Genomic DNA, 24,919 nt, shown 5'->3' with positions numbered 1-24,919 from the left:
TCAAGAGGTTGCTAGTGCTATTTATACCTGCATTAGTTATCTCACACACTGTAGTTATCTCTCTATCATTTCCCCTCCCCTTTCTATCTCCCCTGTAGCTTCTCCTCTCCTCTCAATCACTTTTTAATCCACTCTTTGTATCTCTTTGACCTTTTCTGTAGTACATGTTGCTGGTATCCTTCTCTGTGCTTATGTTCCTGGTATTCTTTTTCCATTTTTTTTTTGGAATATCTTTTAACACTATGAACCGCTGAAGTGAAAAATTAGGCATGCTTTGTGGTCCAACTTTTGATGCACTCCACCAGACCCACACATGCAATTTTCACAATTTCCCGCTTAACTTGATAAACAACCTCCTGCCTCATTTACCTTTTTCTGTTTACATATTTTCACTGGAGGAATTTTCAGCTGAGCACCTAACTGGAGGTGAGTTATCTCCCAGTCTGTCATGTGACGCAAACTCATGATCCTTAAGTCACAAGTAGCCTCTCTAAAAGTCACAACTTAACACTCTATTTTGTATCAGCTTTCGACACGTCAGCCAAAATGCTTTTCAGAGCTGTCCTCCTCAGCATTTAAGTCACACAACTGCTGCCTCTTCACGCAGTTCAATTAACAGGCAACACTGACAGTCACAGTTCATCTGATGAATTCTAATCCCACAACTTCAGAAGCTGCAATTAACACTAATTGCATTGCAGACCACCAAAGCCCCCAGCAGAATGAATGTGTATTGTCTGCGATATTGAATTCTCCCCCTTCCTATATTGTGTTGTCCAAGGCATCAGCGGTCCTGGGTGAATAGATAACCTGTGTGTGTGTGTGTGTGTGTGTGTGTGTGTGTGTGTGTGTGTGTGTGTGTGTGTGTGTGTTGTGTTTGCATGTGTGCATGTGCTTTCCATCTGTGTGAGCTGTTAAATTTGTCACCCTGAGGTCAAGTGGATGGTGCGACAATCTCCCAAATGCAATTAGGAGGTGGCCGGCTATCTGAAGGAGCCCAGTGAGACTGTGATGAATTGCTCCTGCATGTTTCTCTTTAACTGACTGGGATCCCACTGTGACTGCACCGGTCAACAAAATGCATGCAACCATGTACACAATTACACACAGACTAGTATTGTGAGAATTCCAGCCTGTTTATTGCATTTCCGAGTGCCAAACAGACTCTAAAGAAACTGATGGAGATTATTGTTACTTTACAGTGACACTTGCAGGATTTTCTGGAGGGGATGCTGGAGTTTTTGTATTAGAAGACATTTAAGGAGTTGTTATAGCTCAATTTCGAGGAATTCTCTAAATTATTTTAATGCTGCCTATAGGTCGTACTTGTTTTATTTTTGTGTGTGTACATGTCGATACAGTATGTATTCGTTGGTATTCAAAGGATGGTTGTCTCTGTGGGTGCACAGATCATGTCATATCATTTGAATGTAGCTTAATATTGACCTCTAATTCTTCTGTCATGACTTTATAATCAATGAACTTTGCTTTTTGCACTATGCCTCCCTTTTCTTTAGTTTCTCTGGTGAAAAGTATTGGACTAATGCCATGAGTGTAGATTTCAAAAGCCATATGTCAGGCTGTGACAAATCTACAGCGCCACCACTGACATTTGACAACTTATCCTCCAGTTAACTGCCTGCCGCTCAGTGTCCTCATCGTGTCCTCACCAAAAACCTTGAGACGGTACGGAGAAAATCCCATTAAAGCCAACAGGATAAAGGCTTAGTGGAAGGCCATGAACCCTCATTTGTTTTTATCTTTATCCTCCTCTTCTGTCTTCTCAAAGCTGTAACTACAGACCTAGAGAGAGAGGTGCTCTTTTATTAATGTGCAGCCAGTGTAATTAATGTAATGTTTTGAATAGGGATGCACCGATCCACATTTTTTCACTTCCGATCCGATCCCGATACCTGAATTTGGATATCGGCCGATACCGATACTATTCCGATACCAGAGCTCTGTTTTCTTTAATATTATTATTATCATTATTGTTGATTTTATATGAGATAATATGAATAAACTCCTCAACAGGCAAATATGATATGTACGTATGTATGCATGTATGTCCCAAAAGGCAATTTGAGGCAAGCATAAGGTCAGAAAAGGAAGTCAGAAAAACAGGAAATCCTTCTAACAGGAAAAATCCCATTCTGAAAACAAATATGCAACTGTAAGGGTTTCAAATTGGTTGTCATGTCAATATTTATTAAATTCCCAAAATGTCAAATATTTGAGTCTTGAAATATAAGAAAAGTGCAATAAGTGTAAACATCTTACACACACACTATCAATAAAACAGTGTGCATCTGAACAGCACAAATCAAGTACACTGGCTCTTGTAGTATCAATAAATCAAGGTTTTAAAATGTCAATTATCTGAAATATAAGAAAAGTGCAATAACTGTAAACATCTTACACACACACACACACACTCGGTAATCCCTTTAGCTTTCACGTTGTCTACCTGGAGTTTACCTTGTTTTTGGAATGACTCCAGAAGTGATTCCTGACAGCTCGCCTAAAAAATCCTCGTGCTCTTTTGTGTGATGCTTTTTTTAAGTGTTTGATTGCGTTCGTAGTGTTGTACGACGCGAGGGCGCTTCCGCGTCTCTGAGTTACGGCTTTGCAAACATTGCATTTTGCTGTCTTGCTCTGCCGTGTTTCCAGTGTAAAGTATTTCCACACAGCGGACATGTTGGCTAGCCACAATGCTGCTCAATGCTATCCTGCTAGTTGTGTCTCATAACTCTGTGTCTCATTGAGCCGCGCCTCCGTTCAGGAAATCCATTCCACAGTTTGCAGCCAGCTAGCAGACTGGCCGGCAGGAATCACCTGTGGAGTCATTTCAGCAGACAACGTTAAAGCGCAGACATGGCTCATGGATATCGGAAATCTGCGCAGGTTGGATCGGGAAATTCCGATACGTGAATTACGCTGGTATCGGTCCCGATACCGATACAGGATCGGATTGGCACCATCCCTAGTTTTGAATAACAGTTAACTATTAAGTGAATGCATACACACATTCAAAATGTGTAAAATACAAAAATGTGTGTGTTCATACATAATGTTAGAGTTTTTATATTTTATATGCTTATGAATCTATAAACAAATCATTGATCATTATTTAGGTAAGTTTAATGCAATACCACTTTCTTTGTTCTGTCACACAAAAAAAAAATATTTGCATGATGCAATTATAGACATTTTTAACTTAACTTTAATTTTTAATTTACCTGGATTACAATTTATGAACCCACATTGCAATGAATTAGTCCACCATTTCTGGCTATTTAATGCACACAAAACAAAGACTAACCTAAAAATAATTGAGATAACTATATAGATTATTTTTGAAAAATATTGGTTCCTTCAGATATAATACAACTTTATTCAGTTTTTTCTATGGTTCTTTTTGATAATGCTATCTGGAATGACCTTTTTATGTTTTAATAAGTCTAGGCAGTTATTAAATGATGGATGCATATTTAGACTCTTCCATTCCAAAACCCCCATCGTGATATCCTCGTATTTGAAGGGGTTGGTGAAGCTGTGATAAGTACAGGAACTTACACAGCACTTCATTTAGACTTTAATATGATTCACCTGTACAATCTATAGTGATCTAATGCAATAACCTTAAAAAGTTCAGTTTGACACTGTCAGAAAAGTGTTGACTTAAAACCTCAAAGATTGAGGGTTGTTGTATTGGACTGCACCATACAGACAGGTGTCTCACACATGTATTTCATTGCATTGCAATGTCCATAAAATTGCAGTGTTAGGCTGTCATGTCTTGAACAAAAAGTTGGATCTCCAGTCTGAGTTTTCTACCGAGAAGTTAGCAAGGACAGCTGGAGTGACTGAAGCTCCAGAGCAGAAGACTTATATTGTTGTTTGCTCAGTCATACACAGCCACACGCTCCATATGCCATTGGGCTACTTACAGCAAAGTGCTTATACCTGGTGAAAATCTCTTACGCCTACAATGATTTCCACAAAACATAAAACATAAACCTCACCAAGGATCTAGTGACATTTTAGACAGCAAATTTCTGAATATACACCGATCAGCCATAACATTATGAGCACTGACAGGTGAAGTAAATAACACTGATTATCTGGTTATCACGGCACCTGTCAGTGGGTGGGATATATTAGACAGCAAGTGAACATTTTGTCCTCAAAGTTGATGTGTTAGAAGCGGAAAAATTGTCAGCGTGAGGATTTGAGCGACTTTGACAAGGCCCAAATTGTGACGGCTAGACGAACATCTCCCAAACTGCATCTTTTGAGGGGTGTTCCCGGTCTGCAGTGGTCAGTACCTATCTAAATTGGTCCAAGGAAGAAAAACCTGTGAACCAACTACAGGGTCATGGGCTCACTGATGCACATGGGGAGTAAAGTCTGGCCCGTGTGGTCCGATCCAACAGACGAGCTACTGGAGCTCAAACTGCTGAAAAAGTTAATGCTGGTTCTGATAGAAAGGTGTCAGAACACACAGTGCATCACAGTTTGTTGTGTATGTGGCTGCATAACATTATATAGGTTTATATTATAAATATACATAAATGTGAAAATTGTGATATTTTACTAATATATGCTACCTAAAAGCAGAGAAACTTTCATAATAGAGCTGTAGCCTTTTTGTTTCAATTTTAATATAAAAAAACACAACAAAGCAAAGTCTGAGTCAATAAAGTCTGATTCAAATCTGAGACACTGTAATGAAGCCCTTTACCCTTAAAACATTTTTCATTATCTATAGTGTATATTTCCTGATCCCACAGACTATACAGTATGTGTTTGTATGAAATTCATGTATAAACATGTGTATACATTCTATATAATTGTGTGTGTGTGTGTGTGTGTGTGTGTCTGAGTGAGTGTAGTTAGGGCATATCTGTGGGTCAGTACTGGGATGAAGTATAATCCAGTCATTAATTAAATGAGAGGAACAGGGGTGACTGGGAGCTGAAGGCAGGAGAGTGAAGGAATCGGGGCTTAAAATTGCCTGACACACTGTCTGCTTAGAAACTCACTTTAATCAAGGTCTTACAGCTCCGCCACTACACACACACACACACACACGTCAAATCTTGATACTGAAGCTTTTATGTCTAATGCTCTACGCAGAGACAGACAAACAGGCACAGACACCAGATGGAGTCACAACAGTATTTGATTAAGAAGAGGAATTAACATGATTGAATTTTCTGCTTCTCTGTTGAGGCTCGACTGAGGAGGAGGGTTCACTTGAGGCTTTCAGTAGTTTCGAAGTCATTCCGTCTTAAATTTCGCAGTTGCAGTACAGTGCAGGTCACAGAGTCACAGTGCGAGGTGATACATCACACTGCTAACTGCTAAAATCTAAATAAGAGGGGTGTTTCCTTTCGTAGGGCACTAATTGGTGAAGCATTAGCTTGTCACTCCAGATATAAATTCATTCCTGGCCCTAATTTGTTTCCACTCACGTTACCCAAGGGTCACATTATTCGACAGCATGACATGTTCTTTAATTTTCATGCTGATGATACACAACTGTACCTCTCCTTTGACCCAAAGGACTGAAGCAGCCTTTCGGGTTTTTTCATAATTGTCTTCTTGACTTCAATTTCTCTAATTCTCCAGTTAAAGACAGACATTAGAATCATAGGCGCTGACCCCATGTGTCTATTCATACTCTACACTGACTCTTGCTTCCATTTTAACAAGCACATCAGAGAAGTCATTGTTCTTGCTTTTTTTCATCGTATTGCTAAGGTCAGCCCTGTAATTTCAAGACCGTTCTTCATGCCTTTGTCACATCCTGTTTGTTACATCCTGCACATAAGTCGTTTTCACAGTATGTCATCCACATCTTGACCAATATGCTGCTGCCAGACTCCTAGCTTAAATTGCATTCATTGTCTGTACACTGGTTCACATTACATTTTGGTACTGATTGTAAATGGTTGGTGTTGATTGAAATTACTGCTATGGCTTGCATGTCAGAGCGCCGACATTTTGACCTGTCGTAGTCACAGATCTAAAGAACAACATTAACGACGTGTTGGCTTGTGCATGCTGGTGCGCTGAGCAGCACCATTGTTAATGTTATTAGTAACAACTGTGCTTTTCCTGAGGTGAGGCTGAATCCATCAGTATTCACTCAGTCCATTAGTCACTTTTTAATCTTCTTAGCCTGTATTTTATTGTTCTGTTTAATTTAAACTATTTATTTATAGTTTATTGTAGGCTTTCTTTTTGTTAAATGCTTAAACCTTTTTTTAATAAACAGACTCTCAATTAAGGTCAATTAAGAAAGCTGATTTGATATTTTAAACAAATTGTGCTCATTGTACAGCTTGTTGATAACTACTCAGGTTGTCGAAATGTGATTAAAACTTCTGAACAATATGGTACACAACAGACAATACGAGCCAGTATAGCCATCAATATCTGAATATATAAGAAAATGCAAACTTCTCTAACAGAAAAAAAAAATACTGATCAAGTGAATAAACAAGAAAATTCAATCAGTATAGAAGTCCTCATTTCATCCAGAAGAATATGTAGATCATGATCATATTTCATATAGTGTTTATTCGATTGAAGACTGCTTTGAATTCTCATAGTACTTTGTTATGAAGTTTACAGTTATCCATTATTCAGTTGTTCATTAGTATTATTGTTAGAAATAAGTTTGGTCTTACATAAATCAGTTTATTTTCATTTTCCAAGTATAACATTACTGTTTAATGACATGAAAATTAGTTCAGTAAAACTTTTCTTTTAAACTTGCATCAATACAGACAGGTGTACAAACTCAAATTATTACAAACTAAACACAGAAAGCAGAGAGAATAATCACAACAAGCCAGTAACACAAATTAAAGTACACCAAGAAGCACAAAAATGTAAGAAAATATGTAAAGCTGATGCAGCCAGTTGGTCTTAGTTTTTAGATTAAATCCTTATTTTGAACACTATATTTGACAGATTTTTTTTACCCTTTAAAAACACCCATGGATATTAAATATAAAGTGTAAACAATTGTTAAATCAAACAGCTATTTAAAAAAATCTTTTAAAATACTGCTGAAATTAAATGCTCTGTCAACTACTGTTACTTACGGTAGGGATACACAAATTTGTTTTTGCTCCTTGTGACGGCATCTTAGTTTGCGGAGGATCGTTTTCTCATTAATTGTATTCATCTTGTCCGTTTCCATTATTTTGGCAATTTAATATCTCGTGAAATGCATGTTCCCTGACAGCTTGACATTTTCTGTCGATGCAGTTTATGCCGCTCAAGCTTTCTGTGGAGTGGCATCTTTTTTAGATGAACGTTATTATCGAACCATTTTTTGCTGACTCTTCCACTTTACTCTCAATCTGCCATGGCAACAGGCCAACTCCCCGAAGCAAAAATCTATGGTATTTACTTTGAAAAGCGACCCCTTTCCCTCATGAAGTATAGGCCAAAAGATTAGACTTCATTTCATCCATACACCAGAACGCAGTGAAATTATAGTGTTCCCTATGGCGGGGCTGGCAAAAAGCAAACTAAGTGGCAGAAAAGAAAGTGTGTGTGTGTGTGTGTGTGTGTGTGTGTAAAGTACACATTTGCTGACACAGTCATTACCATTTACATATACATTGGCACATCACATCCCTCTTCATCCTCATCTCTCTCTCTCTCTCCTCTTCTATTGCTCTCTCTATCTTTCCTCCACTACATGAGTCGTTTTCCTGTAAATGTAATCCAAAAAATGAATTTGTTACAACAGATGGAGCAGAAAATGGATTTGCATCCAACCCCAAACTGTTAAGTGGAAGTACCTTTTCCTGCTCCCCACCACTAAGTCGAGGTTTATGCATAAGGGCTGCAGCAGTATATTATAATCACTGGTATTTTCAAACCAGATTTCTCTCTCTTTGGTCCCTTCTGAGACCTTATTTGCTCAGTTTGTGTGAATGAATGTGTATGTGTGGGCAGGATCAAGGCTGTGCTTATCGCCCCTTCTTCCATACCACTCAGTGACATACGTACAAACCACATCCCACAGCCGTATTGGGGACCTTTTCATTTTGATAACACCTCAAAGGGGCAAATTCGAGGGCCGGGAATCTTGAAAATTGGTTGGGGATCATACATTGAAGCCCACCCAGAATCATTATTTTGCCAAGAACGGGATTTGAAAAAGTGGAATCGCGTTAAAAGGAAATCAGAGAGAGAAAATAAGTGGCTATAAGACTGCACTTGACAGTGCGATATGAAGACGAGAGGAACAGAAGTGGAAAGAAGCCAGTGGCGAGAGGGAACTTTGTCTTTGTGTTTGTCAGTGGGGTTTGAGCATGCAAGCAGAATTCCTAAAGCTAGGTAGCTTTTTGTTTCCGCTGTGTCCCCACTATGTTCTGAGAGATATCAGCCAGCACAGGGTCAGAGCACTGCAGCTTTTTGTTCCCTGTGCAAGGAGATTTCCCCAATCCCTGAAATAAACACTTGTGCAACTCCACAGACGATTCAAGACTCACAACCACATCTACACACAGAAACATACACGCGTTAGGCAAACACAATACACCCGGTGCATATGGTAGAACACTCTGTGAGCACGACAAATTTCATCTTTTGTCGAGCTGGCACAGCTTGACACATATCAGAAATTATTTTTCTCTTAACTACACCCCAGGAGCTGTATGCTGTGTTTTTTTGTGAGCAGCTCACGCCAACAAAGATCACTGTGTCCAGAAATGGGACTCAGACTAATATTTGAAGTAATAACCATGCTATAAAGGAATTATCAGCAGTGTGTATTGTTAATTTTTACTTCATTACCCACACTTTAATTAATTCTCAACTATCTGAGCAATTTAGTAGCTGCTGCTGCGTTTGAAAAAATGACTGGGGGCGGGGGGGAAGAAACAAACAGCAACATAATAAGATTTTACCAACAAAAAAAAAAGTCATTATTGGAAATGTTTTCCCAAGCTCGTGTTTTTCCCATGTTTTTTTCGTCCTTACAGTGTTGACTTAGAATTAAACTCAGGCCTCCATATTAGGCACCCACAGTCCTCAATATCTGTGCATTCATTGATGAGCCACATGCTGAGCAAAATATTCACCCTCTGCTGGGAAACAGACATGTTTGAAGCCCATTATATTCTTCTTTAGAACTCACACAGTTCGCCAAGATCTCCGACTGATACACCAACTACTGTCCTCAAAATTGTCTAAATAATGTGTTCAAAAGTTCTGGCTCTTTTAATTCTCACTTAGTGTGTATCTCTCACCCTCTGTCTCTGACTGTTTTCACACTGTTTTTGTTTGTCTTTCTTAGTTATAAGTTGCTGCTGACGCACTAAATTACATTTTGTATATAGTAGATTGAAAGTGTTCCCTTCATTTTTGGCACAAAAGGAGAATAAATAAGTTTTGATGACACATTCTCACAAATCATGAAGAAATCCTTTAGTATGGTTCCCTACTAAAAATAGGAAATACTGTCTAGAACACTACAATAGCTATGTTCAATTGTTTACTGTGAAAGTAAAACACATCATTTAAACCTCTCTTTCCTTGCATTTTTAGGGGAGATTTGTGCCTTTAAGATCTACGGTCAGGATGCTCCATTTGAGGCAGTGGTGTTAAATCGCACATCAGGAGAAGGAGTCCTGAGGGCCAGTAGCCCTGTGGACTGTGAGAGCCAGAAGGAGTATACCTTCATAATCCAGGCCTACGACTGTGGGGCCGGACCCAGCGGGGCCGACTGGAAGAAATCACACAAGTGAGTCAAACAGTGTCTTTTCATGTGGGGTGGGTGTACCTAATTTGACTGTCAATAAAAAGATCTAGTCAAGCATGTTTTTGTTAGAAATTATAAGGATATGCCGACAACTTTAACATTGCTTCCTTATTAATACAAAATATTTTAAAACTTACATACAAACAACATAAATTATTAAATTATTAAGTATTTAAGCATTCAAGGAGATATTTCTCAAATGTTCTTTTGCAAAAGAAACAAATTACTATATAAAAATTTGAAACCGATATTCCGGTTCATCCGGTGTACTGCTCAGCACTAGTGTCCTCATTCTTATAATATGAATATACTAGAGCAATATTTGGTTTACATGCTAATGTTTTATTTCTATTTTAAGAAGTTTACAATGAGTATTCTTTTCATCAACCCACTTGGGGTCTTGCCTAGAAGTGAGACTGACAGAAAAATCACAACTAACTTTGAAGTTAAAGAAAAGATTACCATGTATTCATGCACTTACAAAATAACAGGAATATGTTACAGTGTAATAAAAAAAATTAATACACTTTCCCTGTAACAAATTCTTCCTTTCTGAAGCTTAAAATGTTCAATTTGTGTTAAGACAATATCAGAAAGGGGGTCTTTTAACTCTGTTGAACCTTGTAGTTTGTTGTCAGCAAATAACTTTTATCAGTCAGTTTGTGACCACAGCCTCTCTTTCAGTCAGGCGGTGTTTGGCATATGTTCTCTAAAGCTTTACACATTTTGTCACTTCACCAACACTGGCTATCTGACATGTTTGTATCTCTGAAACTTTTTGCCTAAAAGCTCAGTTTTGAAAAAGGTGATTGTCAGACCCTGCATTAAAGCTGTCACATACTGCTAATTATTATTTATCTTAGCATGACTCACTTGTTTAGCTGTCAAAGTAAATCTGATTTAAAGTGGGAGGATGACATGACAGAAACAAATATTAATGCCAGAATTTAAATCAAAGTTACAAAAGCAGCTGCACAAATGAGTTCTCAAAAAAAAACATATACTGACAACATGTGAAAAACAGAGGGAAACTTTCTCAGCAAAGAGGAGAGATGGTCAGAATTTGAGCCTCAGAAATAGGAAAACAGGATATTTGCTCAACATTACTAGAAAATACAGCTGCAAAATGACCAGAGTTTAATTAACACCTATCTGACAGTGTAAATTAAAACTTAACATTATAATTACAAAATAGCTCACTACCGTGCTAGACTGCATTATATTGATGTTCTTGGTGTATTTCCTACCCACTTTATACAAATAAATATTTAAATGGCTGAAATCCAATTTACAAAAATGTAATGTGAAGCTTGTTCATGTTTTTATCTAATTTTCGAACACCACTCAAACAGACAAGAGGAAGTCAAAAGTCATTTGTCAAGCTGAGGTTTCAAGAACCTGCAAGATAGTGATGGCATGATTGGGATGGAGTGGGTTATAGAAATTGTGTTTTCTGAATGCTTTTTGTTTGTTTGTGATTTAGGATCCCTATTACCTTGTTGTTGCACTTGAGCCTCTTGGCATCCATACATATAGTAAAGGCCCAATACATGACAGTGTAGACATACTGCAACTTAGATTAGAACAAAGATTACTATATATTTTATTATATTATATTATACAATACACCATGCCTTCAAATTCATTTAGAAGTAAAAAAAAAAAAGAAAATAAGGTTAATATGGGTGTTTATTACATAAATGAAAAAACTTTAAACACACAGTTAAAAGTTGTAAAGAAAAATAACTTGAAACTATAATTAGATCTTGCCTTTGCTGTTTCTATCTTCTCTTCTTTCCTTTTTTAATTTTCTCTCTGTATGGCAGCAGTGACAGCTGAGACTTGCAGTTCTGTTCTCAGGATATGTCCCCCTAATGGCCCACCAATATTGTGTGTGTGTGTGTGTGTGTGTGTGGTAGTGCTATGTGAATGAGATTGACATGCAGGCAGACTGGCGTGGACAGCAGCAAATCAAACCCTCTGGTCCTTCAGTCAGAGACAAGGAGCTGCTAAAATAAGCTGCTGCAGGCTTGGTACTAAAGGAGAAGAGAGAAATTTATCAGCTCAGGGATCTGTGATGAATTTCACCAGTAGATGATGAATGACACACCGTGTGTGTATATATGTGTGTGTGTGTGTGTGTGTGTGTGTGTGTGTGTGTGTGTGTGTGTGTGTGTGTGTGTGTGTGTATGACATTATCACTGCATGACATTCTAAATAGGCCTCATTAAGCTAATGTCATTAATTAGCCAGATGTGCTTCTTCAGATGCACCATGAGCTGTTGTCAGTGAAGGTCACTGGTGAAGAAAACTTCATAATACATTTGAATTATTGCTTCATTTATATACTTACTGCACAAATGTTATCGGAGTGCCTAGTTAATATCTTCAGCAGCCCCTTTCCAGTAGATGCTATTGTGTGTTTATGTGTATGAGACATAAGAGGGAAGGAGATATTGAAAGAAAGGTAGAGAGAAAAATGAAATACCTTGAAACATTGACTTTTCAAGATCTGCTATGGACAAGCCTGTTAAATAAAACTTCAATGGGCATAGATAGTATGGGAACCAATTTCATATAAGACATCAATAAATAAGACCTTACCTGTATGTGTGATCCCTTTTCTCTACTCTTCTCTATCCTGTTTCTCAGGATAAATCTGTAAGCATAGGAGCTGTTTTTCTCTCACTCTCCTCTGCCTTCAACTAACCAACGTTCTTAAGATAAACAGTGAAATACTAATACTAAAAACTTCAGGTCTTAATTAATTTTAATCATCTTTATTTACTTTTTTCCTTCTCTCCTCTCTCCCTTTCTCCATCCATCTCTTCTTTCCCCATGTCCTTTCTTTTCTTTTTCTCCATCAATCACTTCCACTCCACTTTCTTTGCTTCTCTTCCCTCCCTTGCTTCCTGCTCTGTTCACTCCCTCCTTGCTCCCTCTTTCTTTCATTCCTTCCTCTATTCAGGGCGGTGGTTCACATCCAGGTGGATGATGTCAACGAGTTCTGTCCCGTGTTTCGGGAGCCACTGTACAAGGCGTCTGTGACAGAAGGCAAGATCTACGACAGCATTTTGCAGGTATTTAGCTGTTATATTAATTGTAATATAGTTACATATTATCTAGTTAGCTCTATTACATTTTGTATCCTTTTATAATTGTTAGAATAAACCTAACAGATAAGTATGCATGTTAAGATGGTTTAACCATGCCAAAAAAAAATTGAATCATTCAGTCAAAACTGTGGGATATTGTTATTGTCTACAGTATAGGCTTTTGGGTGTTGTTGGCAGCTGCTGAGATGAAACTGGATTTTGTGATGTTGCAGGTGGAAGCTTGGGACCAAGACTGTTCACCACAGTACAGCCAGATCTGCAACTATGAAATTGTCACTGCAGGGACGCCATTTGCCATAGACCGCAATGGTAAGTGTGTCATTTATGTGTGTTTGAATCGGGCTGAATGAGAGACGGGGCAGTAGTTATAATTGCTGATGTGATTAGGAGTGATGTATGTGTCTGAGAGAGAGAGAGAGAGAGAGAGAGAGGGAGAAACTACGATAGCACAGTGAGGGACAGTTGCCTGGAGACTTTATTTGTTAGGGAAAAAAAGTTTAATTATTTGTTATTACTGTGGCCAGTTAGTGTTGAAAATGTACAGTAGGTCATGAGCACTTGACCATGACATTTTTTATATAAAATAAAGCTAAACCGTAACCAAAAACGTACTAAACTGTCCTATAATTTATACCAAAATAATTTTCCTTGTTCTTAACCAAAATAACTGACCATAACCTGATTCACAATAATTTGACCTAATGTTAACCAGAAACAAATAGGCCCAAAACAGTTGGTGAATAAAGAAATTTACTGTTTAGTATCCTTTCATAGGTTCATAGGTTCATATGGAACCAATTAATTTATTTCATTTAATGTTGAATTTTACTTACATTTTTAATTAGTTTTTGTCTCACAACAACAAAAGTACTACATTAATATATTCCCTTTTTCTCTTTGCCTTTGCCAATTTGTCAGAAAACAAAACAAAACTGTAACAGCGACTAAATGGACCTTTTTCAACTGCTCCTTCTAAGGTGGAGAATGAACTTCTGAACTTCTGCTTTTAACCTTACTTGAGACTTGTGGTACATTTTTAATCCACTAATAATAGCATTGCTGCCAAATGTCTTGAAAGCAAAAAGCCATTCTGCGGCTAAATTTGCATATGTTCTTTCTATGATCTCAACCAGCTGAACCTCCTATGAACATGAACAAGTCTCGACTAAAGATAGACATGAAACAGGCCAGCATACGCAGACTGAACCTGCAGATGAATCGTGGAGCAGACGTGAATAGAAACCAACGTTGTGTAAAGAAATAATATGACTGAGGATGATTTTAATGCAAGAAAGTCACATTCACTTGTTTGTAAGTAGTGGAAGATTTTGTTAATCCACAAACTGCAATAAACCTTTATTTTTTGTCTGTATGTATTGTACAGTAGGCACTGCACCAGTTGAATTTTTATGGATGTACACCAAACTACTCTGAATACACTTAAAGAAATACTGTGTGAAAAGGAAAAAGCAAGCAGACAACAGTGGATGATTCCTCTTTTTATTGCAATAATGTTGTGATCCATTAGGTAGGTTTTTCATCAGCGCATAGCTCAAAAGTTACTTGACAAAGATCCGCCTTACTCTGACAGCCTCATGTTTTTATTTTTTTATTTTTCTTTTGTTCATTTGTGGCTTTATACCAGTCCTAGTTCACTGGTGGAGAGTATTTTATTTCTGATTGAGAGCTATTCTGAGCATATCTGGCTATATACAATTTCAGCTTTGGGATTTGCGCTGCCTTCTCCCTGAGCTTCCACATCCACACTGTGCTGATCTGAGTGCAGCGTAATCCAAACTGAAGGGAGACCAGAGGGCTTTGTGTGTGCATGTATATGTGTGTGTTGAATTCTGCCAAAAGATCAGACAGAAGAACACATTGCTTTCTTTATTGTATCTCTTTCTTTCTCTCAGGGTCATATTTATTATTTTGTCTCATTGCTTTTTGAGTGTAACTTTGATCTCCTCCCAGGCACAATATTATTGTTTGGGAGAAGACACCGCACATTGTTTAGACCTACTTTATAGAACACTGTAATTTACTACACTGAGGGAAGATAAATTATAGAAGTAAATGGGCTGTACTGCAGTATGTATCTGGAATCCAGATATCAAGTAAAATGAGCATCCTAAAACAGACATATTCTTAGAGCACCATTTAATGAATATCTTGTCAAGACCATATTGATTACTGCTGACCCAGATGGACTTCATTAGCTGCATTTCTGTTAATATATTGTGAGGAAATGTGGTTTGAATCCCCAGTACCTTCTATAGAACCTACTGAACTAAACTGAACTTCCTGAGTAAAATGTCCTGTTAAATTGAAATATCACCTTACCTGTTGTTGAAAAAGTGGCGGTTCATAAAACGGTTCATACCCAGAACCTTAACTGTTTCTGTTCACACCAGCTGCGGATCAAATAGTCTCTGTGGGAGACTTTTGTAGGAACTGTCTGACCTCCTCACCTTTCTTCCTCTGACATTTCAAGCTCAGCTCTTTTCTGCGGTGTACTGCTGTGCTCTGAACTGATTTCTCCTGTGCTCACTGCACCTCCTGTCCTCTGGTTTCCCCTCTTTTTCTATCTTTTCTTCTCCTTTACTCTCTCCTCTTCTCTCCGACAGCAATCATAGTGACAACCTTTTATACAGCCAAGCCTCCAGATGCAAATGACAAAAATAGCTTCAGATGTCCTCACAGGTCTGGAGACAGACAGCAATGACTGATGCAAAATGACAAAATAGGAATATGACATTGTTTTGAAGTCTTTTGTTTATCTTGAGGAACATCTGTATTAAAGTTTCACATATAAATAATCTGCTTATTCATCAACTGGAAAAGTTCTGTTCTGCTTTGCTCTTTGAGATGTACAGCAACTTCACTGCAGCACTGTTGACGTTTAGCTCAGTCAATAAAGGTTACTGTAGTGTTGTTGCACCGCTCTTCCTGGGGTGTAAGTGTGACTCAATTAAGCTCTAAAAATGTTTTGTGCTGGCTGGCCTCTTCAAAACACATGGACCTATACACTTATAGAGTTTTCTGCTTATAAACAGTTACTGTAATCATATTGCAATGTATGTAATTATATGATTTCATCTTCCTTCAGCTTTTACCACCACAACATATACGGTAAACAATTAACAAAACAAAACGAAAAAAGAAAGTAAGGAGAGAAATGCAAAGTTTTGCACTGCTATAAAGGTTGTTCATGAATCAGTTTCTGCAGGATTTTTGTCTTTAAAACAGTTGAAGCTCATTGAAATACTGAAATAATTTGAATAAGTTTGTGAGTTCAACTGGTCTCATTAAACAAACTTTCATGCATAAAGTATTCTATGCTGCAAAGCTAACCTAACTAGTTCACTAAAACCAGGCCTCTACTAAGTAGCAAATAAAGTTGTGTACAGTGTTAACAGTGTTTTGGTCACACAGACAACCAATTAAGCATGTGTTTCTCTTCTTTCTTGACTGATTTATGCATTTATGATGTTTTGTTTTTTTGTACATGTAACAGTTGTAACAAATGCTCCAGATTACTCATATTGAGTATATTAATTGTTATAAGACCACAACAGTTACTTTCTTTCACTCATTTCACTGTATGCTACTTGCTTTAACATGCTAAAAAGGCATTTCAAAATAACACAACTCTTAGATGAAAAGTAAGTCATGCAGGAGATAGAAAGTGCAGAACCCACCACAGAACAGAGAGACATTGATAAAATAAAAAAATATAAAAATTCAATTCAATTGAAAATACTTTAATTGGTCATTTAGCATAACACATAAAAACAATCTAAAAGAGAGAGTTGAAATACACAAGTGTTTGTGGAAGTGGCCAATCTGAACCTGGCTAACAATATTAAACACCATGAGGGCACATTATGTCTACAGACACTTTATCAGTGTGAATGTTAATACAACTGTGAGATTCAACACTATTAAACATCCATTAAGGCCTGTAGTATCTCCTCTATCTCACACTGTTCTTACACTGTTACCCTGGTGACAGCTGAAGATAAGCCATCATTGCAATTGTACATTGGCTGTTTACAAAGAGGCTTCGATATTTAAATGCAGCGCAAGGTTACTGGACCCAGAGTTTTCAGTAAAAGGCTTCAATAAGCACAAAGAGTTAGTTTTGTTTTCAAGGAGCTGTTTCTTTACTGCAAAGTCAGTTTCAATTATTGCTCAGTGGAAAGTGTTTCTTGCTGTATTATTATCAAATAAGCAAGAGTGCGTTTCTCTGTCAGTGAATAATCATAATTGTATTTCCTCACTGGTTTTCTTTCCTTTAGGTAACATCAGGAACACAGAACGCCTGAGCTATGATAAGCAGCAGAGCTACAAGATTATGGTGACGGCCTTTGACTGTGGTCAGAAGAGAGCAAAGGAGGATGTGGCTGTGCATATTGATGTCAAACCTGTCTGCAAACCTGGATGGCAAGGTCAGAGATAAAGAAACAGCCACTGAAATGCTTTCAAAATACCTTAATTTACCTTGCAATAATTGACAGAAATGTACTTATTCCTATTTTGGTATAAAGCGCACTGGTATATTGTTTAAACACACTTAAACACGCTTAAAGTAAAGTACCATCAAAACTGAAGCAGAGGGTATAGTGCAATTTTTGAGAATATCCTTTCCCTCTAGGGAATTCTATCTCATTTTAGAACAAACGTCTCTCGAGGAAATCAGAAGACCTGACAAAAACCTCCAGAGGGAAAGTTGAGTTGAGTGTGTGTTTTTTCCCCCTCCTTTAACATGCTAGCAGCTTGGCATTCGAGGCAGCCCGTCTCCCCTGCTGCTTCACCTGTCAGCAGCTGACAGCATCTCAGGAGTCAAGCTCACACAAGAATGAAAGCGGAAGACAGAGGAAAGATGAGAGGGGAGAGGGGAAAAGGAGGAAGAAAGAGATCAAGAAAGAATGAACGGGCAACTCAAGGGAGGAAAGAGAGAAACAAAGTTGAAGGAGAGAGGAGATGGTTATTCCTATTGTCTTAAAAGAATCACAGATCTGGGTAGAGATAAATGACCTAACCAGGATGTATGTTACTGAGTTTGATGTAGTTAGTAAAGCCCCAGTCTACTTCAAAGGGATGGTTTTATTATCTGAATGCACATGTTTCTTAAACATGCTGTTTTTAAACCCATGAGCAGGTCCCCACAACGGTTTTATTAATTCCCATCATATTCTTGTAACGCACCAATGATTGACTCCTCATTGTTCATAAACCAAATTGTTCTTTGCCAATTTCTAAATACACTGAAACTCATGTGGATGGTATATCATTTTCTAAAATAATTTTTGGGCACTTGAAGCCTTTATTACGGACAGAGATGACAGGAAAACGAAGAAGAGAGAGATGCAAGAAATGTTGCAGGCTGAAAGGGCTCTCCATGTGGAGGATGTATAAAAACCTCTACAGAGTGAGTTTATGTGACAAACTCTGACCTAGGAATGACCTCAGCTAGTCCGCAGGAGTACAAGTTAATCTAACATGGAGATAGTGGCAGTTGAAGAGGGGATTACACGCAGCAAAGGGCCACAGGTCAGATTTGAACCCATGGCCACTGCAGCAAGGACTCAGGCTTGGTACATGGGATGCCAGCTATACCTGGTGAGCTATCGAAGCGGCCCAAAGTGTGTTAAGTATTGCCAAAAAACGTTAAAAAGAGATGCGGTATGACTTGGAGTTAGAAGAATTAGCCGCATTGTTTGCAGCAATTGTGCATTAAAATAACTGATTTCACCTCTTCGTCATCCTTTATTTTCAAATATCTAAACACCTCACGTGCACTCTCACCATGACATTCATTAAAGTTGTTGCAGCCATTTTTAGATAAAATAGTGAATACCTTTTGTTTAGAGTAGCTCAGACTGTTGACTTGAACATTTAAGATTCAAGTACTGTATTTTCCATGGCCCAGTATAAATGTGCATCATGATTTTGATGGATGTTTTTTTAGCTGCTCTAAAAATACTTGCTATTTTGTTCTATGATAAGAGAAGATCATTTTTGTAAAAATTACATCTGAGCCTGATGTTTCGGACAAGATCCATTAGTGCAAAAAGTGCACTAGTGCACAATGAAAATGACGTGAATGCCAGTTTAGGATTTAGGGACACTCACTGAGGGAAATGTCAGTGCATATCACTGAGGGCTGGAGGTGCAGAGAGCGTACAAGTCAGTGCAGTGTTGAGAAAGTCTGAGATGGCATTAAAACTGTAATGTAAATGTCAACTTTATATGCTCTAGAGCACTGAGGGGCCAATGATTTTAGCACAGTAGAATTTAAGAATAGAAGGCATGTGATTTTGATTCTAAACATACTGATTTACAAACATAAAACCAACAAAATGACAACAAAATACCAGCTGGATCTTCCTCTTGCCAATAGGGGAAAAAAATACTATTATTGTTGAGATCCAGATGGGCACACAGCGTTACAGTCACGCTGCATTTGAATCACAAAGAAACACTTGCTCTCATACACTGCTAACATCCTCATCAATGTTGCATGATTCTTTGTGATTTGGCTCATAAAAGAGGCCGTACTGCATAATCCTGTTGTGACACCATTAACCCATAGTATCTTAAATCCATGAATAAAACAACAAAGATGCATTCAAACATAAAGTTGTTTGTCCACGCAACCTTATTTATTGTCTGTGTGTAAAGGTCAGCAGTGCTCCTGCAGCTCCCTTTTGAAGAAGGCCCCTCGGCATAAATAGAGGCTAAATACGTCTCGCTCCACCTCACCTCTCACTCCTCCTCACTCCTACCTGATCACAGCCAGTTTCTCTCATTGTGAATGTTTGTCTCCGGAGATTTGATATCATATTCTGTAGGCTTGGCAAGAGCTGCCAGGTGTCCACCTACACACACACAGGCATGTTCACACACACACACACACACACACACACACACACACACACACACACACACAATACATACACCTTCCTGTCCACAATCATGCTTGTGAATCCCTTCACCAACGCAATTCAGGCATTCTCAAACATTGAGGATACATATAACACCTGGGTAATGAAAATATAATACCCGGCAACAGGACTGACAGTTACAACGAGGTCAGTGCCCCTTTCTACCGAGCTTGTCATGTTACTGGGCTACAGGGCAAGATTTCACTCAGAAAATTCAAAGCTCCAAAGTTGCCGACCTGTGTGGTTGCCTGTCATTCTTTCAAGACCCACATGCTCATTATGAAACCACCTACAGTAGCACACAAAGTTTTATTTCATACATTTCTCTGGACTGCTAATGATGCTAAAAATGTCGAAGATAGCAAGATTCAACAAGCGATATGTGGGTCCTACAGTGAGCAAGCTTTAAAGAAAGGAATACAGTGAAATAGGTAGCAATACATAGTTCACTCAGTTTTATGACACAAAAATCTCACAGAAGTAAAATGAGGCTTATCCTTAACCAAACTTTAACCTCACAATGATATATTAGACAAAGACCAAACAGATCCATCTCATGATGGGCAGAAGTTGTCGCGTTTGTTGGTAGGTATGTCACAATACCAAAATTTTAAACTACAATACAATATGAGTATGAAAGAAAACAATACTCAATACCTTGTTTCATACCACAGCTAAAAGATAAAAAGTCCTAGGCAATAGACACAAATTAGGATAATTAATAAATAAATTAAATAACGGTGCTTATACAGCAAAAGTCACATATTGAGGACCAGTTGATTTTCTTCCCCATTGTTTCATTTGTGCTGCCTTGGGTTGAAAATCTGATTATAGAGCTGTTTTGTTATAGCTTTGGTATAACTAAGTTGATTTCTTAGGTAATGTGAAAAAATGAAATACTACTTACTCTATGCAAACCACTAAACCAATTTTGACTTTTAAAGGATGGAACAAGCGGGTGGAATATGAGCCAGGGACTGGAAGTAGGCAGCTGTTTCCCAAGATGCACCTGGAAACGTGCGGAGGTCCCCTGTCTGGCGTGAAGGCGATGGTAGAGCTGCAGACCAACCACATCGGGAAGGGCTGTGACCGTGAAACATACTCTGAGAAGTCTCTGCAAAAACTCTGTGGTAAGAAGATAAAAAGAAAAAGAGAGGAAAAGTATGTTGAATATATAATATTGAGTTTAAAAAAATGGTGGATTGAAATGGCTTGTTATAATAGTGAGCAACTAATAACAGTTGAGGACTATGAGAGAGCAAAGGGTAGTAATAATAATGAGAAAAATTTAATTCAAAGAAGAAATTACCTCTTGACATCTTAGCCTCCACAGTCTATTAGTGTGCCATTTCCATGCTATTTTAATCCTGGAGAATGTTTTGAAATAATTCGTATTCAAAATTAAATTTCAACACTGTGACGTGATCATTATTGCTTTCCATTTGTGTCCTGGATCATGGCTTTGCACTGTAAAATGCAGTATAGAGTACATGACATGAAAACTGATAGTTGACTGAAATTATAATTAACTGAAGAAAAAAAAGTATTTTGTGATCACATTGATCATTTTCATTATTATCTTTTATTTATTTATTTATTTTAGTCATTACGTTTATGGATGTAAGTTGTTCATTATACTGTGTCTTCTGAATCAGTCAATGTCAAAACATAGTATTTTGCCCTTTTGTTTGGTATGCCACAGTATAAGGTCCACACAAGTCTTATTTTGATATATATTAACCATTTCTTATCTCTCACTGATTTACAGAGTTACATTTGTGATATGGACAAACAACATTAGATCATGAACTCACGTATGCTGACTTCTGGTACTCAGAGAAATCGCAAAGAAATAAAGAAAGTTGTGGAGAACAGTTTCTCACCAGGTTGATTGCAGCGATCTTGACAGCTTTGTATCTTCTGATTGGCACATCCAGGTGCAGCATCAGGCAGCACCGACCTCCTTCCTGCCCCCAGCCCTTCCACAAACTGGACCGCATCTCTGCTGACTGATAGTGGCCGAGACAGCGACCTCATCTACAGATTCGACGGGCATCAGGCTGCTAATGTTCCAGATCACGTGGTGCCCCAAAACCTGACAGACCAGTTCACTATAGCAACATGGATGAAACACGGGCCCAGTCCAGGACTCAGAGCTGAGAAGGAAACCTTACTGTGTAACTCTGATAAGACTGGTGAGGAAACGATTTCACACATGCTCACTGTTGTAAATTTCCACCATCTAGCATGTTGGAGAGTGAAAATTGAACACAAAAAAAAGATTTGACCTTTGATTTTCCCATATTTTAGCAACATTTCTGCTCGTACTTTAGGGGTATTAAACTACTTGATTCTTTCAACCCTTTTACTGAAACATTTAACACTTTCATTTCCTAGTGTCCTCAGAAACATGCTATGAACATAACAGGATCAAAAATATACTTTAAAAATAACAAGATAATTAAGCCCTTTGAAACTTTTTTCCCACTGCATGTCTGAACTGAGCTGCCTGAACTGTGTAATTAAGCAAGCCATCTGCACATTGCACGCTCTCACAATGGTCTCACAGATGGCTTATTAGCTTAGGAAATGTGTAGTCTGATCTTGTAATGCAAAACTGCACAGTAGTTTGTGTTAGACCATCACAATCTTATAAACCTTTTTTCATTTTTTAACTTTTTGCTTAAGGTTCCAGTGTAAGGGCTAGATTAACAAAACTGTATGGAAAAATGACCATGTACTGTATCCCATCATGCCTCAGGCTGACGCTATAATTAGTATTATTACCTAATTGTTTCTTATCACATGTTCAAAACCTATAATCACATTTATCCCACTAATTCAAATGTTCTTTGGTATTTTTTAAGTTATTTAGGAGCTCACACTGTGACATATTGTGGTACAATTTAACACTGAATCATTTATTTAGATATGAGAATGGTGAACTCTGATATCCTGATATGAGACTTTTGACACAATAGAAATGATAATACTGTTCATTACAAAAAAAACACGAAAATTGTCTTTGAAAGGCAAGCACTAGCTAATCACTATGGAGTTTAATTGCCATCAGCCACCAGTCGAGAATGAAAAAATAGACATACCAGCAGCGCTTACTCTGTGATCACACTCACTAGACCCTTTCTGCCATGCTGACAGCTGTGTTTCAATGAGGGAACCCATTTATACGAGTTGAAAAGAGTTTAACACAGCTGTACTGTAAGACAGCTTTCTGAAAAAAAAACAACAATAGCCTCCAAAAGAAAACTTAAAGAGCAGGTGTAACATTGTATTGTCCTTAAAGTAAGGGGGCATAATCTTGTTGACCGATACACTGTATAATGTGGAACTATATTTAAATGTTTGCACGTGTTTGTGTCTTTGTGTGATCATGTATGTCTGTGATCTTCCTGTTGCAGAAATGAACCGCCACCATTACTCTCTGTATGTTCACAACTGCCGCCTGGTGTTTCTGCTTAGAAGAGATTTCACTCAGGTCGACACTTTCAGACCCGCCGAGTTCCACTGGAAACTGGAGCAGGTGAAGTGTGTGTGTGTGTGTGTGTGTGTGTGTGTGTGTGTGTGTGTGTGTGTGTGTGTATGTGAATGTGTGCAAGCTTGTCTGTGTCCTATTTGAGTGCGAGCATAGATTCAGGGTGATTTTCTACAGCAGGTGAAGGGCTATCATTATTTGTGTAGTGAAGGGAGAGGCTCTCCATTCTAATTACCGGAGGCCCTCCATCACTTTCTTCTGCTCGCTGCAGGAGATAAGAGGGTAGAAGACACCGCTATCCTACACACACACACACACACACACACACACACACACAAGGATAGACCCAAATTGGAAAGTCTGTTTAGTTATGGATAATAGCTCACCTAGCAGCAGATATTTATTATCTGTCATGCTTCTGGAGAGTTGTTGAACTAATTTGCAGTGAAGCTCACGGTTTCAGTCGTGTAGAAAGCCTTTGAAAAGAAAACGTGACACCATATGAAGATGCTTTGGCTAGAAAGATGCATATAATAAGATTTCCTTGCTGAATGTTGCACAGTGATTTTCCTACTGTAATTATTCTGCAGATGTACTCTATGGTACAGTAAATAACCACTGAGTTACATTTATGCACAGCAGGCAGGTATTTTATATAAATATAAAGATATAAAGTCCAAGTGACATCTTATTTTTTTCCACTCCCTTGAAGACATTACAATGCAGGGTCACCCAGTGACTGTGGCGCTGGAAGGATTAAAGGTCTTGAGAATCATCGGACTGAAGGGCATCTAGTCCCTCCAGCTCAGCAGGCAGTCACTGAGCAGAGAAAATCCTTCTGTATACAGAAAATAAAATCCCTGGAGTCAAAATGATTTCCATGATAAGCCAATGAAGTCTCTTGCACGGGAATCTCCGCTTTCCACAGACTCTCCCCCAGCTAATGGATGGTAGACGTAAATCTAATTTAATTGTTTACCCCTGGGATTCAGCATATATCCACCTCATACTGAAATTATTAGAAAATGCTTCATAATTACAGCAAGCTCTCCAGAGTTTTTGCTCACTAAGCTGATTATCAGAGATTTGTATTTGAGTCTTTCTGTGTAAGTGTGCTTATGCTGTGTGACCATGCATCAGCATGTGTGTCTACTCCGAAGACTTCTTTTATTTTGGAATTTTAAGGGCAGGTTTGCATGGAAAATTACATACAAGTCTTACGTTTATTGTGTTATGCAGTGTCATTCCTTGTTTGCATGCAAACATCCAAGTGTGTCTCTTGGCATTATCTTTGCTGGTACTGCTGTGTACCTTCCAACCAGGTGGTTGTTTGTTTTAGGTCAGAGGTAGATTGAAAAGTTTTTCTCCACAGAGGTAGAGGGCAGTCAAAGTAGCAGGCTGCTGAGTTCTCTTAGCAAACAACCTCAACACTCAGTTCTATTTCAGTCTTGCGTCTTCTAATTTTCTCTCTTACTCTTATCATCTTTCCCTTGTTCTCTCTCTCTCTATCTCATACACACAAATACAGTAACATAGATAGCGGGGATCCAATTTGCTCCTTCGGTTTGAT

The 24,919-nt window shown here is 38.2% G+C and overlaps 1 protein-coding gene across 1 annotated transcript in view; it reads left to right on the top strand.

Moving 5' to 3' along the window:
• clstn2a (calsyntenin 2a) overlaps nucleotides 1-24,919 on the top strand; it is a 137,525-nt gene that overhangs the window by 82,989 nt on the left and 29,617 nt on the right. The window contains exons 3-9 of the mRNA XM_051400252.1: nucleotides 9,580-9,775; nucleotides 12,762-12,873; nucleotides 13,122-13,218; nucleotides 17,208-17,357; nucleotides 20,801-20,986; nucleotides 21,794-22,051; nucleotides 23,276-23,397. Coding sequence (XP_051256212.1) covers nucleotides 9,580-9,775; nucleotides 12,762-12,873; nucleotides 13,122-13,218; nucleotides 17,208-17,357; nucleotides 20,801-20,986; nucleotides 21,794-22,051; nucleotides 23,276-23,397 — 1,121 coding nt within the window. The remainder of the gene's footprint in view (nucleotides 1-9,579; nucleotides 9,776-12,761; nucleotides 12,874-13,121; nucleotides 13,219-17,207; nucleotides 17,358-20,800; nucleotides 20,987-21,793; nucleotides 22,052-23,275; nucleotides 23,398-24,919) is intronic.

Source organism: Dicentrarchus labrax, unplaced genomic scaffold (assembly GCF_905237075.1).
Source record: "Dicentrarchus labrax unplaced genomic scaffold, dlabrax2021, whole genome shotgun sequence".
Lineage (NCBI taxonomy): Eukaryota > Metazoa > Chordata > Actinopteri > Moronidae > Dicentrarchus > Dicentrarchus labrax.
Note: the sequence above shows the minus strand (reverse complement) of the source record. Positions and strands in the feature narration are given on the sequence as shown.